Source organism: Triplophysa dalaica, chromosome 14 (assembly GCF_015846415.1).
Source record: "Triplophysa dalaica isolate WHDGS20190420 chromosome 14, ASM1584641v1, whole genome shotgun sequence".
Lineage (NCBI taxonomy): Eukaryota > Metazoa > Chordata > Actinopteri > Cypriniformes > Nemacheilidae > Triplophysa > Triplophysa dalaica.
Genome location: NC_079555.1, coordinates 12,705,681 through 12,724,258, shown reverse-complemented (window position 1 = coordinate 12,724,258; position 18,578 = coordinate 12,705,681). Strand labels below are relative to the sequence as shown.

At 42.6% G+C, this 18,578-nt stretch overlaps 3 protein-coding genes across 3 annotated transcripts in view; 2 read left to right on the top strand and 1 right to left on the bottom strand.

The window, feature by feature from the left end:
• Positions 1-18,578, bottom strand: part of LOC130435844 (uncharacterized) — a 476,195-nt gene that overhangs the window by 199,093 nt on the left and 258,524 nt on the right. The window lies entirely within an intron of this gene.
• Positions 1,056-5,043, top strand: LOC130435837 (extracellular calcium-sensing receptor-like). The gene is made up of 6 exons (XM_056766686.1): positions 1,056-1,255; positions 1,593-1,884; positions 2,133-2,951; positions 3,046-3,276; positions 3,921-4,044; positions 4,145-5,043. The coding sequence occupies exons 1-6, from the start codon at positions 1,083-1,085 to the stop codon at positions 5,041-5,043; spliced, it is 2,538 nt and encodes an 845-aa protein (XP_056622664.1). The 5' UTR covers positions 1,056-1,082.
• LOC130435982 (extracellular calcium-sensing receptor-like) lies at positions 11,419-15,565 on the top strand. Its single transcript, XM_056766876.1, is given in 8 exon segments — positions 11,419-11,618; positions 11,892-12,182; positions 12,242-12,269; positions 12,764-12,971; positions 12,974-13,581; positions 14,113-14,343; positions 14,431-14,554; positions 14,667-15,565. Coding segments are annotated over 8 exon segments (2,562 nt in total). The 5' UTR covers positions 11,419-11,445.

The following is an 18,578-nucleotide window of genomic DNA, read 5'->3' as shown; positions in this document are numbered from 1 at the left end:
GCTCAAAAAAACACCACAGATCTTTTAATATACCATGCGCTACATGCCTACTTTTACATGTGAAAGCAACAATGGCGGCGGCGCGATGGGTGGACACATTCAGAACAAGGGGCGGAAATATTATAATAAGAACGGCTACTTACGTCAGTAAGAGCGCAATTTCTGAAGCGCTCGTTTTCTCAAAGGCTTGCGGAGATAGGCTCACATTAAAAAGTTAATGATTTTTTTTTCACGTTTTCTGAGTTGACAGATGCACAAGAGACCAGATTTTAGCATTTAAACATGGAAAATGTCTCGTTTTCATGAAATGTCCCCTTTAATATTGTGATGTGTTGTGAGCACAAAGTAGAAGTTCACAACTTCACAAAAGTATATTGATAAATCACCAGACGCAAACAGGAACAGAAAGTACACAACAACTTAAAAAAAACACAGGACTTAAATACACAATAGCAAACGTAATCAGGGAGAATAGAAACAGGTGTGAACTAATTAATAACTATCGAAAAAAAATGAGGGAACACAAAAATAGTCCAAGACCAAACATAATATGACCATGACAAATATTACATTTATATGTATGCTTTATTCATACAAAATGAATATGCACTGTGTACAGACACATACTATGTAAACATAAACTTTTATTCTGAATGCGATTGATTAATCATTTAACACCCCTACCAACAACAAAACTATTGCGCTCAGCATGAAGTTTATTTTGGGATTTCTTTTTATTATTTATGAATCAAGGTATACATATCTTGCTGTTATAATTCTTTTATCTACACAACCACATTCAATAGTTAAGCATTATATGTTGTTGTTTTTTCTATTATTTTTGGGCCCTAGGAAAATAACTCTCCACAAGGGCTTTCTGCAATTATCTCCTACCTCACCTGTTCTGCTGTTACATGTTGTTTTGCCTCAGGCAAAATGAAGTCTACAAAAGAGGAATATTGTCCAACCCTTCATCTTTGCAGGACATTTGTGAGCCTGCACTTCTCATCCCACAGTCTCTCTCCCTCTGTTTAGTGATGGGTTTTATGGTGTGGTTGTGGGTGGTGGGGTTAGTTGTTGAGATGGTCTCAGTATGTGGTGCTGGCCTTTCCTGTGGTCTGTGGGGTAGATCTCTGTCAGAGAGTTTGTATAAAGAAGGAGATGTGATCATTGGTGGTCTGTTTCCTGTTCATTTTGAAGCACCAGAGCCTGAACACGATTTCAAACGATTACAAAAGGGTTCTCAATGCCAGGAGTGAGTATAGTGTTAGCATAAAAAATAACAGGGTTGTATAAAAACTGTTTGAAGATTACCATGATGTTATAAACAGGCAATCTCATGAAAGGACCGATCTTATTTTAAATGAAACTGAAATGTCATCTGGTTCTCATTTCTTCTAAACCTATTTATTTTGTATAAACATTGTTAAGTTATTTTAGTCATATTTACTTTACTTTACTTTTTTGGATGTTGTATGTTTGGAGAAACGTGTTTGGTAATATAAAGTATTATCATTTTAAATCCTTGCCACTATGTATGACAGTACTTCATCCTCAAAACAGCTTGCACTAATTCTGACTTTTTTTCTCAGTGTTGACCTTCGTTCATACCGCTGGCTCAAAGCGATGATCTTCACAGTTGAGGAGATAAATCGGGACTCCGTCCTGCTGCCGAATGTTACTCTGGGGTATCTGATAGCCGACACCTGCCTTGCTGAAGGCACAACCCTAAGTGCTGCTTTAGCTTTGGTAACAGGACATGAGGAGAAAGTGTCAGTAGAAGAGTGCAATGGAGCCCCGATGGTGCCTGTCATTATCGGAGATGCCCGTTCTTCTGCCTCAATGGTGGTGGCTGACACACTGGGAGTGTTTGATATTCCCATGGTATAAGGAAATGAGCAAATCTCTTTATTGCACAGCTTTTTGTATTTTCTTTTTAATCAATTTGATTTGTTGTTTTGATTTGCTTCCTGTAAATCAAACCCATCTATTTATATTTGCTAACACCATGCTGTCCCTGTTGATCTGCACAGCAATTTTAACTAAAATGTTTAAATAAAAAAAGTGTGTCCAAATATGCATTACTGCACTTTTTACAAAACGTTTTCCCTGATCTTATCTTTCCTGTCTAGGTGAGTTATTTTGCGTCCTGTGCTTGTCTCAGTGACAGTCGCAGATTTCACACTTTCCTGCGCACTGTTCCCAGCGATGCCTTCCAGGCCAAGGCAATGGCCCGTCTGTTGCGTCTGCTGGACTGGACCTGGGTCGGTGTGGTTGCAGGAGATGATGATTATGGTAAAAGTGGTTTGCAGCTGCTCTTAAAAGAACTGGAGGGTACAGCAATCTGTGTGGACTATCTGGAAATCATCCCTAAATCACACTCGCAGAGCAGAATTGCACGAATTGTGGAGAGGATCCAGACTTCCACAGCTCGCGTGGTGGTAACTTTTGCCATCGGACCAGACCTAAAAGTGCTGTTTGAAGAAGTCGTGGAGCAGAATGTGACCAACAAACAGTGGATAGCCACAGAGGCCTGGAGCACTACCACTCAATACTTTGACCCATCAAGCATTCCTTTTTTAGCAGGTACCATTGGCTTTGCCTTGCGCAGGGCTGATATTCAGGGTCTGGATGCTTTTCTTGCCCAGCTGAGTCCTTTGAAGCAGACAAATGAGCCTTTTGTAAAAGATGTTTGGGAAGAAATCTTTGGGTGCTCGATGGCACAGGACTGGAAGCCTTCATTTGACAAACCAAGATGCACCGGATTAGAGAATGTTGAGAAGCATGGTCGTATCTACACAGATGTTTCACAGCTGAGAGTCACTTACAATGTGTATAAAGCTGTGTATGCAATTGCCAATGCCATTCACAACATGATGCACTGTCAGCCTGGTAAAGGGCCATTTGAACATGGAGAATGTCCTGATGTGACCCGAATAAAACCCAGAGAGGTGTAGTGGAGAGATGAAAACTTATTTATTTTATTGTATTTATTTATTGACCAAAATATTGAATATGTTTGTTTTTATTTTTGTCTCTTCACAGCTTCTGCAGTACTTAAACGCTGTAAACTTCACAACACCTGTGGGTGATAGGGTCTATTTTGAAGATAACAGAGAGCCATCTGCCTCTTATGATATTATGAACTGGCATGTAGATGAAAGTGGAACAGTGAATTTTGTCCATGTTGGTCAATTTGATGTAGCAAAAGGAGCAGGTCAGGAGCTGAACATAAACCTTGAGCGGGTGGTCTGGGGAGGAGGCTGGGATGACCAGGTGAATCCATTTACTTTGTCCTCAAAAAATAATAAAGATAATGGCTTTAAAGTTTTTGGAAACGTAATCCACAAATGAAAATGCAGACATTTGCTTTTCAAAGAAATAGCTTTTTTTAAAGCCAGCATAAGTAAACTTTCAAGCAAACCATTTCACAAAGCCTCACACTGACTTTTAACATGCTGTATAATTAGCTTAAGAACAGTTGGTGAAATGTAATTGCGAAAATTGTCAAGAACATTTTGACACTGGGTTTGTTATTTAATATCATATATCATACACATAGGTATTCTGTGTGAGTGTAGAGACATTGTATAAAATATTAATTTTAGCTGGTGGTACAAGGAATAAAATAGAATTTTTCCATAAACACAAGTGCACTATCATTACTTCATTATTGTGTAATTCTGAATTTTATATAGAGAATAAAAATTAACAAATCAACAAGTACAACACCAAAATATAGATATTCAACAGCTTGAATTTCTTGATGATAAGAAAAACAGTCTCTGTATTTCCAAGCCTGTTTCTAAGTTTGTAAAGAGCTAATTTATTTTGTTTGTTCTCCATGTGCTTGTTGCACTGACAGATGTTGTTAGAGGGTTGCTATGAGGTTGATGGTGTTTTTTTCTTCTGTAATTCAGGTGCCTGTGTCTGTGTGCAGTGTGAGCTGTCTCCCGGGCACTAGGAAAGCTGTACAAAAAGGAAAACCTGTCTGCTGTTTCGACTGCCTCCCTTGTGCTGCAGGAGAAATAAGTAACGTCACAGGTATACAAAACAACAATACTTTATTATTGACATCAAGATTGGATTAAAATATTTAATCTTTGTGTCATAAAAAAAGAATATTTTCTATAATGTTCTCTAGACTCAACAGAGTGCATTAGGTGTCCAGAACGTTTTTGGTCAAACACTGAGAGGACAAAGTGCATCCCAAAGGTTGTGGAGTTTCTGTCCTTACAAGATACAATGGGAGTTGTCCTGACCGTATTATCTGTGACTGGGGCAACACTGACCACAACTGTTCTGGCTGCCTTTTTCCATCATCGTGACACACCCCTCGTGCGGGCCAACAACTCCGAGCTGAGCTTCCTTCTGTTGGCATCACTCACACTCTGTTTCCTCTGTGCACTTGTTTTTATCGGTCGTCCTGCGCCGTGGAACTGCATGCTACGTCACACCCTGTTTGGAGTGAGCTTTGTGGTCTGTATCGCCTGTGTCCTCAGTAAGACTGTGGTGGTGCTGGTGGCTTTTCGAGCCACTCTGCCTGGATCTAACCTGATGCAGTACTTCGGGCCTATCCAGCAGAGGGCAGGCATCTTCTTTTGCACACTGGTTCAGGTTGTCATATGTTTGCTTTGGCTGTTGTTGGCTCCTCCTTTGCCCACAGAGAGTTCAGGAGGAGAGTTTGGTGCTCGGGTGATCCTGCAGTGCACTGTAGGATCAGTAGTGGGATTTGTACTGGTGCTGGGCTACATTGGCCTGCTTGCAGTGGTCTGCTTTCTGCTGGCCTTTCTTGCTCGGAAACTTCCAGACAAGTTCAATGAGGCTAAATTTATTACTTTTAGCATGTTGATCTTCTGCGCTGTGTGGATCGCGTTTGTTCCAGCATATGTCAGCTCACCCGGCAAGTTCACAGTGGCTGTGGAGATTTTCGCCATTTTGGCATCCAGTTACGGCCTGCTGTTGTGTATCTTCACCCCAAAGTGTTACATCATTCTGCTTAGACCTGAGAAAAATACCAAAAAGAACATGATGGCCAAATAGGGTTCAATAATGAAAGCCAGTTAAGAAATATTTGCACAATTCTTGGCCTTTAAATAACAAAAAACACTATGTATTTTGATGTAGTTAAACTTAACGTAATCAGGTTGTTTAGGCTCATTAATATTATATTGGTTGGGCATTTTTCTCGAGGGCAGTATCTGTCTAGATGGTATACTCTGAGTTATTGTGAACAATTCTGAGATTTATATGAATGTATCAATTTACTTCAAAAGATAAGAAAAGGGCAGAGAAACATTTGTGTCATTATACATGCAGATATATTGTACTTTAATCATAGGTTTCCAATAAATGTGATGAGGTTTTGACTTCAGTAACAACATTAAATAAATAAACAAAACATGAATCTCTGACTCTCTTTTATTCCTATGTTGTGTTGAGAAAACAATATACAGTTCTCTCCCTCTGTTCCCTGTTCTCCCTCTTTACACTGTCATCCAAACCCACTCCCAAACACAGTGTTAGAACAAGGCGGGTAAAGCTTGCAGGAATAATAACCATATTAAAGATTAAGCAATCAAAAAGGTCACAGGGATTCCTTTGCAATCAAAATGCGTGAGATTAAAATATATTTTGTATATCAGGAATGCACAAATAAATAAATCACATCGGGCATAAAAAACAGAATTATAATTGCTGGTAAACCGTTTCATGAACCATTCACACAGTGGAGTGTAAAAGTTGAAGTTCCATAAGAATGTTAACAATCAGTGCAACCAAAGGGGAGCAATGTGTGAGTTCCATAGAACTGGTCTCAGTTTTCTAACACAATGCACGAAGCTATGTACATAAAAACAGATAGACAATATATACAGACAGAAACATCTTTTTAAAATAATCACTAAAAGGATAGCAATAAGAGTGTGAGTTATTGTGTAAGGTGATGACGAAAGAGATGTTTCTTTGGCTAAAGATTCTGCTTTTCTTATAGAAACAGACAGATCATTCCACTATAGTGGAACAGTTCCAAAAATGGTGCGTGAAAGTGATTTTGTGCCTTTTTGGGATGGCATCACAAGACGTTGTTCACACGCAGATCACAAGGATCTGCAGGGTACATATGTCTGAATTAGTAAGTGTAGGTACAGGGGTGCAGAACTATTGGTCGTTTCATAAGCCAAAAGCAGAGCTTTAAATTTGATGTGAGTGGAAATCGGTAGCCATTATAACATGAGGAAGAGCAGCTTTCTTCGACTCATTAAACTCCAATCTCTTCCTGATCATATGCAGAGGTTTGGTTCTGCAAGCTGTAAGACCAGTGCAGGAGAGCATTATAATAGATTTTACATGCCAAATGTATGCTGACATGCTGTATGTTAACAATTCTAATTGACGCCAGAAGAGGGCAGAGTTAATTGCTTGTGTTTTATGTACTCTCAAGTTATCTTTCATCTTTGCCTCAACATCTCTCTAATTTCTCCAGTCACTTATTATTTTAATTAGATCCCAAAATGTTAAATATGGTTTCACATTTCAAACCTACTTATTAACTAAGTGTTCTTGTTAAACACTGTTCATTTATGAGTGTTTTGTGTTTCCACAATGATTTGCGTAGTTGAAACAGTTTGTTGCACACTGTTTGGATCTCAAAACAAATCTGTGCAGATCATCCCTCAGAAAGCTTCACTGTTCCCTATATAGCCAATGACATTTGAGTCCACTATATGGGGAAGAAGTGAATCAAAACAAATGAGCGATTTCGGACACTGACGTAATATAACCTGCGTCTGACTGTACTGTCGCGAACATTAGACATAACAGTCAAATCACACGTGATAACTTCTTGCCAAGAACTTGTTTATTAAACGTCACGAGCTTGTTAAACATACATATCATAATTTCAGGCGTATTCCTTTTGACCACTCCCTCCAATGTCTTATTCTTAATGGCGGTATTATTGTCAAACAACACAGGTTTCCAGAAACAAAACACTCCCCCTTTTCACTTTTCTTTTCCCCTTCTTAAGGAAACATCTGTAAACTTAATGTTCTCTTTCTGTCGGTCTCTTGACATTGTGTCCAACTGACAGAATGGGGTTTAAACCTGAGAACCTATCATCTCTAATTGTAATTTTAAAAGGCCATTGAACTTGGTGAATGGCATGACATGACAGTCTCCACACCGTACATACGGGGTATAAAAGGAAGATGGCGTGCCCATTCATTCACATTTTGTTCTTCGGAACCTGCGAAGCTAATGCTGAGCGAATTATCTCTGAGTACTACTGGATTATACGACGCAGAACAGTAGATTTGTCCTGGTGTGTGCAACGTCCCCTGGGCATTTAGGTATGATACCTGCATCACATGTCTGGATCACCAGCATGCTGAAGTAGCGACGAGGATACAGCATGTCCGCACTGCGAGACATGTCTATCAAGGTATTGCGGTCACGGCTGGCTGTGTTCTTTTTGGACACAGCCATAGCATCATTGGCTTCTTGTTTTGGGCTGCTGCAAAGCCGTCTGCAGCAGCGAGGATTATATGGGGGTTGCCATGGACATTAACCCGTCGGCGCAATTCTGTTACACTCTCCTTACCCTATCTCTAATGGGCAGCATTTGACCATCCCATAGTGGATCCACGCATCAATGTCAAAGGATGAGATTTCCATCACTGCATCGGATGGTGTCTTCCTGGCATCAGACGCTGATGACTTCCTGGAGCTCCCGGCTTCAGATGTCAGCAATGCTTGCCCGGGCCGCCGCGAGCCTCGTGTTGCAGTGCACCACACTGCCTTCCCCCAGCGCTCATGGCTGGACTCTTGGTACCTGGATACAGAGCGCATGGCAACGACATTCTGCCTGGATACCTTTTCTACCCAGAAGTGCATGAAGAGCTTGCGAAGACCAAGAATGCCCCCTTTTCGGCAAGTTTGCGGCAAACCAGCTTGATCGCTCTGACTTCCCCCTACACTGGAGAAGCTAATGGCTGCGTCGATGTACCCCAGGTTGAGCGTGCCATCGAGGTAACATTTGTGCCTGCACACCGCCAACCCCCTGAGGGACCGACCAAGGCTCCCTTCCAACGCATATCAATTTACTTCATCTCTGGTGTCGAAAGCTTACACTGCTGTGGGTCAAGCTGCTTCCGCACTTAATGCCATGGCCATCCTGCAGGCTAAGGCATTGAGGATACGGAACTTGTAGGAACTGCGAACCGGCACTGACCTCACAGTAGTCCTTTGGTCCTGTGCAAGGTCAGGAAGAGGAGCACCAAGTTCTGTTAGTTGTGCCCTATTGGCCCAACCAGACAAGGTTCTCAGAGCTGACGCTTCTGACTACAACTCCCCCCGGGAAAATTCCCCTGATGAAGGACTTTCTTTCTCAGGGTAAGGGCACATTCTGTCACTCGGGACCAGACCTCTGGAACCTCCATGTCTGGCTCCTGGTCACTCAGGCAAGAGCCCCAGCCACTAGGCTACTGTATGCCTACAAGTTGTCTTGGTGTTCTTCCAGGAGGAAATACCCACAGAATTGTGCAATCGTTGTTGTGCTGTCCTTCTTTCAGGAAAGGTAAGAGAGCAACCTCTTTCCATCCACGGTCAAGGTGTATGTCGCCACCATCGCTGCACGTCACACACTTGTGGCAGGCAAGTCTCTCGGAAAGCACGACCTGGTGATCAGGATCCTGAAGGGCACGAGGAGGTTGAATCCTCAACGACCGCACTCCTTACTCTGTTGGGACCTTAATGTGACCCTTGTGGGCCTGTGAAGGGCCCCCTTTGAGTCCTTAGGAGAAGCCGCTCTACCTCATCTACGATGAAGACGGATCTCCTAGTGGTGCTTGCTTCTATCAAGAGGGTAGGGGATCTGTATGCACTTTTTGTGTCTAACAAGTGCCTAGAGTTCGGGCCACGCAACACCCATCTGGTGCTGAGACCCAGGACTGGCTACGTGCTCAAAGGACCCATCACTCCACTCAGAGACCAGGAGGTGAACTTGCAGGAGCTCCCAATGGGAAGGAAGTCCCAACTCCTACCGTGTTGTGTCCAGTACGTGCCTCCACTTGGACCATTATAAGAGCTTCAGAAGCTCTGACCAGCTCTTTGTCTTTTTTGGAAGACAGCAGAAGGGTAGAGCTGTCTCCAAATAGAGATTGGCGCACTGGATCGTGGACGCCATCACTTTAGCGTACCGATCCCAAGATCTCCGTAAAGTGAGAGCTCAATCCACCCCGGGTAGCCTCCTCAGTGGCACTGGTTCAGGGCGCCTCTCTGGCAAACACCTGCAGAGATGCAGGTTGGCTACGCACAATACATTTGTGAGATTCTACAACCTCCGTGTAGAGCCAGCGTCTGCCCACATCTTGCACAATAAGTAAGAACGACTGCCGGCTGGGCGTACACCAGCTTCCCGACTTCCTCGACTGGAAGAAGTGTTCCATCCATCACTAAGCACTTTAGAGTTTACGAGCAGGGTGGAGTGGCTCGTAGCCCAGTGTAGGTGAGTTTCTCACATGAAGTGAAACCCTATAGCTAAGCTATTGCTCCACACGTAGTGACTTCCCCTCCTTGTGTTGTCCCGTCTGACGTTTTCCCTATTGGCAAACCTGTGACCTCCCCTCGGTGGACTCCATCGCTTCTCTGCACCCCTATTGGGTCCCTGCACTACTACTCCCATGAGTTCTCTCTACTGGTGAGACCATGTAGGTATTCCACTTTATTATCCCTACGGCAGATGTGGTCTCTGTAGTGTTCCCCCTCAGGCAAGTGGGAAGCGCTTCCCAGTGTTCGTTACGATGCCGGGCGGCTATCTTTCCTCTAGAGTAGCAAAGGCCATCGCCTATACGGCCGTTAGTAAGACCCTCTCATTGTGATTTACGTAACTTATGCCTTACTACAGCACTGGAAGGGTACGATTCACGGTTACATTCACTTGTGACTCGCCCAGGCCAGTCAGTGTTGCTCCGCTGGAAGTTGTGATGCGGCGCAGTGCCGTGGCGTTTCGTGTGGGAACCCCATTCTGACGGTTCGATACAACGACGAGAGACCCTCAGAAAGGGAACGTCTTGGTTACGTATGTCCTTAATGTTACAATGCAATGCCGTCTGCTGCAGCGACCGAGAATGCATGTCAGGTTCCTCAGCCCAAAAGGTGAATGAATTGGCCCGCCATCATCCTTTAATACCCGTGTGTACAGAGTGGAGACAGGCATGCCATGCCATTTGGCAAGTTCATTGACCTTTTAAAAGTAGACTTCTTGATAGTGTGTCTGCTACCAGCAGTATCTTACCAGGTGCGAAGTCAGCTGGGTGTCTGTGGGGTCTCCGGATGCCAGCCGACCCAGGGCAGACGGACTGGCTGACAACAACATACAGTAGAAGGCGGGAGAGTGAGGGTGGGCGGGAAATTCCTGGAGGTGCTTATATCGTGGTGGGCACAGGCTCTCCATCTTCAGTGGTCACTGGCAGATGCTCCATGTTGCAGGGTGATGTCTGGCTGGTCTCTGGGTTGGGAGTGGGGCTAGAAATGTCCATTACTCTTCAGCACCAACTCCACAAAAACAGCGAATTCCTCTCGTGGACCGTTTACTGGGGATCCTCACACCGCTTGCTCAGGCCATGGTGATAATAAACACAGAGCAAGGGGTCAGGGAAGTTTGTAAGATTCGCCAGATTCGCTAAAACGTTCCTGGTGTGGTCCTCCAGCAAACTGTTTTCCTCCTCGAGGCAGATGAAAATGAAAGCCATCCGGGAGCGGGAAAAATATAAAAAATGAACCAAAAAGAAACAAAAAAAAGAAAAACACAGCTTTAAACTTACTTTACAGCCAGTTTTTCTGTCACGAAATGCTGTATACACAACGCTCATGAAGACAAAGGTCCACAACAAGAGTTTATTCACAAAGTCCACTACATAGGAAAGACCAACACAAAACGAAAGCTGGCAAAGGAGTGAACAGAACAAGGGGCATAAATAACTAGAATTATGAGTAACTTAAATGAACACAAGTGAACTGAATGACTAATTAACAGAAACTTTGTCAAATGAAGAACACAATGAAAACACCAAATAAAGACAATAACTGCCACGCATACATTGACTAACAACACAAAACTGTTTCGTTTGCTTATTCAATTTTGTATTGCTTATCAGCATTAAAATATGTTTTTCTGTAGACTTTTTAATTGACATTATTCTCTGCTCCAATGCTTTGCATAACATGGCTTTGAAAAGCCTACGTGTAAGCATCTCAACACTCACCTGTTTACCTGTTGCATGCTCTTTTGCCTCAGGCAAAATAAAGTCTACAAAAGGGGGTTATTATCCAACCCTTTATTGTTTGCAGGGTACTGCACTTCTTGACTCAGTCACTCTCTGTCTCTCCCTCTGTTTAGTGATGGGTTTTATGGTGTGGTTGTGGGTGGTGGGGTTTGTTGTTGATATGGTCTCAGTATGTGGTGCTGGCCTGTCCTGTGGTCTGTGGGGTACATCTGTGTCAGAGAGTTTGTATAAAGAAGGAGATGTGATCATTGGTGGTCTGTTTCCTGTTCATGTTGAAGCACCAGAGCCTGAGCATGATTTTATACGATTTCAGCGTGGAGAGCACTGCAAAAGGTGAGTATATAATCTGTACATAATCACAGGGTTGCATACTCCTAACAAGGTTTTTATATAATTCAGCCTTAATTGTAAAAAACGTCCAATGCTTACATTAAGGAGGTAACATCCTCATGACCTACCCAACATAAAAATGACGGATGTTACTACTTGTAGCGCATTTATCGATTACCTGACAAAGCATTTTAAGCACAATTTTACTGAACCGACTATCCAGATCATCCTTAAATTAATGCAACAATTCATTCTAAATCTGACTTTTTTTCTCAGTGTTAACCTTCGTTCATACCGCTGGCTCAAAGCGATGATCTTCACAGTTGAGGAGATAAATCGGGACTCCGTCCTGCTGCCGAATGTTACTCTGGGGTATCTGATAGCCGACACCTGCCTTGCTGAAGGCACAACCCTGAGTGCTGCTTTAGCTTTGGTAACAGGAAAGGAGGAGAAAGTGTCAGTAGAACAGTGCAATGGAGCCCCGATGGTGCCAGTCATTATCGGAGACGCCCGTTCTTCTGCCTCAATGGTGGTGGCTGACACACTGGGAGTGTTTGATATCCCATGGTATAATGAATTAACCCTAAACACTGATATTGATAAAGTCATATTTTCTCCCATTAAAGTGTTTACATGAAGCAACTGGTTATTAAGGTGATCAAATTACGATGCTAATGCATCTTTCGAGTTGAATGGTGAAGTGTTATTTGCAACACAAGCCTCACAGTGTCATGTTTTTAAAGTCATGAGTGATAAAATGTGATACTGATTTACTCAATAAGATTTGTTGTGTGAACAACATAAATTGTTAAAATGTATGGGAATGTTACTCTGCTGTGAAAATTTTACATTTTTTGTATTTTGGTACTACAGTTTAGATGGACCTTTTTGTATTTTGTGTAACAAATGACATTATTCATGAATTTCCAATGTTACTAAAATAATTCATTTTTACACTACCTCGGATTTAGAACATATCTGCAAATAATGTCTGGATTTAGTAACATTACAAGTATTTATTCAAATGAAAACCATGCTGTTCCAGAAAGGTTTTTCAGGTTGAAATAGAAAAAGCGGAGTTGTCTTGAACACAGCAAGCACACTCTACATGCAATTTAATGCCTTGTCTGTCTATTGTTTTTGTCTAGGTGAGTTATTTTGCGTCCTGTGCTTGTCTCAGTGACAGTCGCAGATTTCACACTTTCCTGCGCACTGTTCCCAGCGATGCCTTCCAGGCCAAGGCAATGGCCCGTCTGTTGCGTCTGCTGGACTGGACCTGGGTCGGTGTGGTTGCAGGAGATGATGATTATGGTAAAAGTGGTTTGCAGCTGCTCTTAACAGAACTGGAGGGTACAGGAACTGTGTGGACTATTTGGAGTTCATTCCAAAATCACACTCTCCAAGCAGAATCAGGCAGATTGTGGAGAGGATCCAGATTTCCACAGCTCGCGTCGTGGTAACTTTTGCCATCGGCCCTGATATAGAGATTCTGTTCAAAGAAGTGAAGGTGCAGAATTTGACCAACAGGCAGTGGATAGCTACAGAGGCCTGGAGCACTGCTACGCAGTTCTTTGACTTGGTGACCATTCCTCTCTTGAGAGGCACAATTGGCTTTGCCTTGCGCAGGGCTGATATTCAGGGTCTGAATGCTTTTCTTGCCCAGCTGAGTCCTTTGAAGCAGACAAATGAGCCTTTTGTAAAAGATGTTTGGGAAGAAATCTTTGGGTGCTCGATGGCACAGGACTGGAAGCCTTCATTTGACAAACCAAGATGCACCGGATTAGAGAATGTTGAGAAGCATGGTCGTATCTACACAGATGTTTCACAGCTGAGAGTCACTTACAATGTGTATAAAGCTGTGTATGCAATTGCCAATGCCATTCACAACATGATGCACTGTCAGCCTGGTAAAGGGCCATTTGAACATGGAGAATGTCCTGATGTGACCCAAATAAAACCTGGGGAGGTACAAATATGTACAAAATCAGTCATTTTGATTTGAAGTGGTTTTAAAAACACACATTGTTTTAGAGCCTCATTGAGAAAACCAAAGATTAGGCCAAGAAAAAATATATTAAAATAATTTTCCTTAATGCTGTGGCTTTCATCTTCTCGTGCCCAATTTGATTGGATGTATAAAACATTATTTTGACTGAAGACTATGAGGGCACACATATCACCAACATTGATAAACTATTTTTTACAATAAACACAGCAATATTTCATGAAAATATAGCATCGTCATTTTTTATTTAATTGGGACTTTAAAGGTACCATACATTGTTGGGGGAGGCCCAATCTCCTCTGACATTACAATACATGTAAATGTGCCCAATTTTAAGTAGTAACTTAGTGTTTGTTATGTGTTACTTAAATAATAAGTCATGCCAATATTTATTGCATAGCGATTTTAAATGTATCATGTGATTTTTATATTCATTCAACCTTATCAAACTGGAAATACATGTCTTCAGTTTGTCAATTTGTCTTTTCACAGCTTCTGCAGTACTTAAATGCTGTAAACTTCACAACACCTGTGGGTGATAGGGTCTATTTTGAAGATAACAGAGAGCCATCTGCCTCTTATGATATTATGAACTGGCATGTAGATGAAAGTGGAACAGTGAATTTTGTCCATGTTGGACAATTTGATGTAGCAAAAGGAGCAGGTCAGGAGCTGAACATAAACCTTGAGCGGGTGGTCTGGGGAGGAGGCTGGGATGACCAGGTAGGATCCAGTGATGCTTGCGTTTTGATATTGTGTTGTTAGAGGGTTGCTATGAGGTTGATGGTGTTTTTTTCTTCTGTAATTAAGGTGCCTGTGTCTGTGTGCAGTGTGAGCTGTCTCCCGGGCAATAGGAAAGCTGTACAAAAAGGAAAACCTGTCTGCTGTTTCGACTGCCTCCCTTGTGCTGCAGGAGAAATAAGTAACGTCACAGGTATACAAAACAACAATACTTTATTATTGACATCAAGATTGGATTAAAATATTGAATCTTGGTGTCATGAAACAGAATGTCATATCTCCATGTTTTCTATAATATTCTCTAGACTTAACAGAGTGCATTAGGTGTCCAGAACGCTTCTGGTCAAACCCCGAGAGGACAAAGCGCATCCCAAAGGTTTTGGAGTTTCTGTCCTTACAAGATACAATGGGAGTTGTCCTGACCGTATTATCTGTGACTGGGGCAACACTGACCACAACTGTTCTGGCTGCCTTTTTCCATCATCGTGACACACCCCTCGTGCGGGCCAACAACTCCGAGCTGAGCTTCCTTCTGTTGGCATCACTCACTCTCTGTTTCTTCTGTGCACTTGTTTTTATCGGTCGTCCTGCGCCGTGGAACTGCATGCTACGTCACACCCTGTTTGGAGTGAGCTTTGTGGTCTGTATCTCCTGTGTCCTCAGTAAGACTGTGGTGGTGCTGGTGGCTTTTCGGGCCACTCTGCCTGGATCTAACCTGATGCAGTACTTCGGGCCTTTCCAGCAGAGGGCAGGCATCTTCTTTTGCACACTGGTTCAGGTTGTCATATGTTTGCTTTGGCTGTTGTTGGCTCCTCCTTTGCCCACAGAGAGTTCAGGAGGAGAGTTTGGTGCTCGGGTGATCCTGCAGTGCACAGTTGGATCATCAGTGGGATTTGTACTGGTGCTGGGCTACATTGGCCTGCTTGCAGTGGTCTGCTTTCTGCTGGCCTTTCTTGCTCAGAAACTTCCAGACAAGTTCAATGAGGCTAAATTTATTACTTTTAGCATGCTGATCTTCTGCGCTGTGTGGATCGCGTTTGTTCCAGCATATGTCAGCTCACCCGGCAAGTACACAGTGGCTGTGGAGATTTTCGCCATTTTGGCATCCAGTTACGGCCTGCTGTTGTGTATCTTCACCCCAAAGTGTTACATCATTCTGCTTAGACCTGAGAAAAATACCAAAAAGAACATGATGGCCAAATAGGGTTAAGTAATGAAAGCCAGTTAAGAAATATTTGCACAATTCTTGGCCTTTAAATAACAAAAAACACTATGTATTTTGATGTAGTTAAACTTAACGTAATCAGGTTGTTTAGGCTCATTAATATTATATTGGTTGGGCATTTTTCTCGAGGGCAGTATCTGTCTAGATGGTATACTCTGAGTTATTGTGAACAATTCTGAGATTTATATGAATGTATCAATTTACTTCAAGAGATAAGAAAAGGGCAGAGAAACATTTGTGTCATTATACATGCAGATATATTGTACTTTAATCATAGGTTTCCAATAAATGTGATGAGGTTTTGACTTCAGTAAACAACATTAAATAAATAAACAAAACATGAATCTCTGACTCTCTTTTATTCCTATGTTGTGTTGAGAAAACAATATACAGTTCTCTCCCTCTGTTCCCTGTTCTCCCTCTTTACACTGTCAAACTGTCTCCGAAGGAGACCAGGTGGTGAACTTACAGGAGCTCCCCCTGGGAAGGAAGTCCCAACTCCTACCATGTTGGAGATATAATAAAGCGACACAGAATTAGCTTTCACTGTTATGCTGATGATACTCAACTTTTTATTTCCTCGAAGCCTCACGAAACCCAGCAGTTCCATCGAATAAAGGAATGCATAGTTGATTTAAAAAACTGGATGAGTAACAATTTTTTACTACTGAACTCGGACAAAACAGAAGTTTTACTTACTGGACCAAAAACCGCCATACGTAACAACCAAGAATACTGCCTAACTATTGACGGATGCTCCGTAAAATCCTCGTCGTCAGCTAAGAATCTTGGCGTTGTATTCGATAGTAATCTATCATTTGAGAGCCATGTCGCCAACACCTGTAAAATTGCATTTTTCCATTTTAAGAATATACCTAAACTACGTCATATGCTGTCACTGTCAGATGCAGAGAATTTAATTCATGCATTCATGACATCAAGTCTAGATTACTGTAATAGACTTTTAGGTGGTTGCCCTGCAGGCCTATTACAAAAACTGCAACTGGTTCAAAACGCGGCAGCTCGAGTTATACACGTACAAAAAAGTATGAGCATATAACCCCTGTTCTGTCAACCGTGCACTGGTTACCTATAAAGCATCGCATTAACTTTAAGATCTTGCTTATTACCTATAAAGCCCTACATGGTCTAGCGCTGCAGTATTTGAATGAACTTCTATTGTATTACAATCCTCCACGTGCATTACTCTCTTAGGCGTCCTGTCAGTTAGTAATAGCTAGAATTTCAAAATCAAGTGCAGGTGGTAGATCCTTTTCCTATCTAGCGCCTAAACTTTGGAATATTCTTCCCTGCACTGTCTGGGAGGCAGACGTACTCTGTCAGTTTAAATCTAGACTAAAGACGCATCCTTTTAATCTTGCATACACTACACTTCCATAATATTAATCCTCAGAGGATTTTGGCTGCACTATTTAGATCAACAGGAACCAGGAACACATCCAAATGATGTACTTGTTGCATCAAAGAGTGCAGAACAGTACTCTACTCTCAGCCAGTCTTGTCTTTTTGTTCCAAGGTTACCGCAGGATGCAGCTCATGCCCAAACCTGATGGCAAAGCTGAGAATGGGAAGCTAGACCTGACAACAGCAGAGATCTTAGAGCTGGATAAAGGACGCGGCAACTTGACACGATTTTTCTACAACACTTCAAATGCTATTAGATTGTTAATGATAATCTTAAATCTATAATTTACCTTATTCGTAAGTTTATTTATTTTTTATTTAGCCTTGTTGTGCAAGCAGTGTTGAGCTTGTGCAGAGGCAGCAGCTTTTGCCAGAGGGGAACTGGAATCCCCTGGTTGGGCCTGGGTTCTCCTGAGGTTTTTTTCTCGATTGAGGTTTTGGGTTCCTTGCCACCGTTTGCATATTGTTTTGCACTATTTGCCTGGCCGGGGGCTGCTTTAGAATTTAGAAGTTAGACATAATTAATATTGCATATAAGAATTTATAGTCCGTTTAATATTTGACATCTGGTTCTCTCTCCTTTATCTCAAATGTGTGCTTTCACTGTGCATGTGTGCGGCTGAGTTTGCGTTTGTGCATCTATGTCAATGTGTGTAAGTATGTATGCATATTGTGTGTGTGGAGCATTTGTATGTCTGTCTTTTGTATGTCTGTCTTTTGTTGTTTTCACGTTTTTCTTGTGTCTCATGTACAGCTTTTTTGTAACAATGAAAATTGTAAAAAGCGCTATATAAATAAAGTTGAGTGTTGTGTTGTGTCCAGTACGCACCCTGTGCCTCCACTTGGACCAGAAGCAGAGCTTCATAAACTCTGACCAGCTCTTTGTCTGGTTTGGAAGACAGCAAAAGGGTAAAGCTGTCTCCAAACAGAGATTGGCGCACTGGATCGTGGACGCCATCACTTTAGCGTACCGATCCCAAGATCTCCCGTGCCCACTGGAAGTGAGAGCTCGATCCACCTGGGGTAGCCTCCTCATGGGCACTGGCTCAGGGCGCCTCTCTGGCAAACATCTGCAGAGATGCGGGTTGGCTACACACAATTCATTTGCGAGATTCTACAACCGCCGTGTCTGCCGACATCTTGCACAAAAAGTAAGACCGACTGCAGGCTTGGCGTACATGTGCGAAGCGCCTTCTCCCCTTCATCAGGTGAGTCAGTGCGCTATTCCAGCTTCCCTACTTCCTCCACTGGAACAAGTATAAGCATTCCATCCATCACTAAGCACTTTAGAGTTTACGAGCAGGGAGGAGCGGCTCGTAGTCCAAGTCCAGATTAGATGAGTTTCTCACATGAAGTGAACCCCTATAGCTAAGCTATTGCTCCATATGTAGTGACTCCCCCTCCTTGTGTTGTCCCATCTGACGTTTCCCCTATTGGCAAACCTGTGACCTCCCCTCGGTGGACTCCATCGCTTCTGTGCACCCCTATTGGGACCCCGCACTACTCCTCCTTTGAGTTCTCTCTACTGGTGAGACCATGTAGCTATTCCATTTTATTATCCCTACGG

What these genes read in the sequence shown, in the direction of transcription:
- LOC130435837 (XM_056766686.1), top strand. Translation starts at nt 1,083, where the DNA reads ATGGTCTCAGTATGTGGTGCTGGCCTTTCCTGTGGTCTGTGGGGTAGA. An exon ending in CCCGAATAAAACCCAGAGAG is followed by an intron (nt 2,952 to 3,045) that starts GTGTAGTGGAGA and finishes GTCTCTTCACAG; the next exon opens with CTTCTGCAGTACTTAAACGC. An exon ending in GAGGAGGCTGGGATGACCAG is followed by an intron (nt 3,277 to 3,920) that starts GTGAATCCATTT and finishes TCTGTAATTCAG; the next exon opens with GTGCCTGTGTCTGTGTGCAG.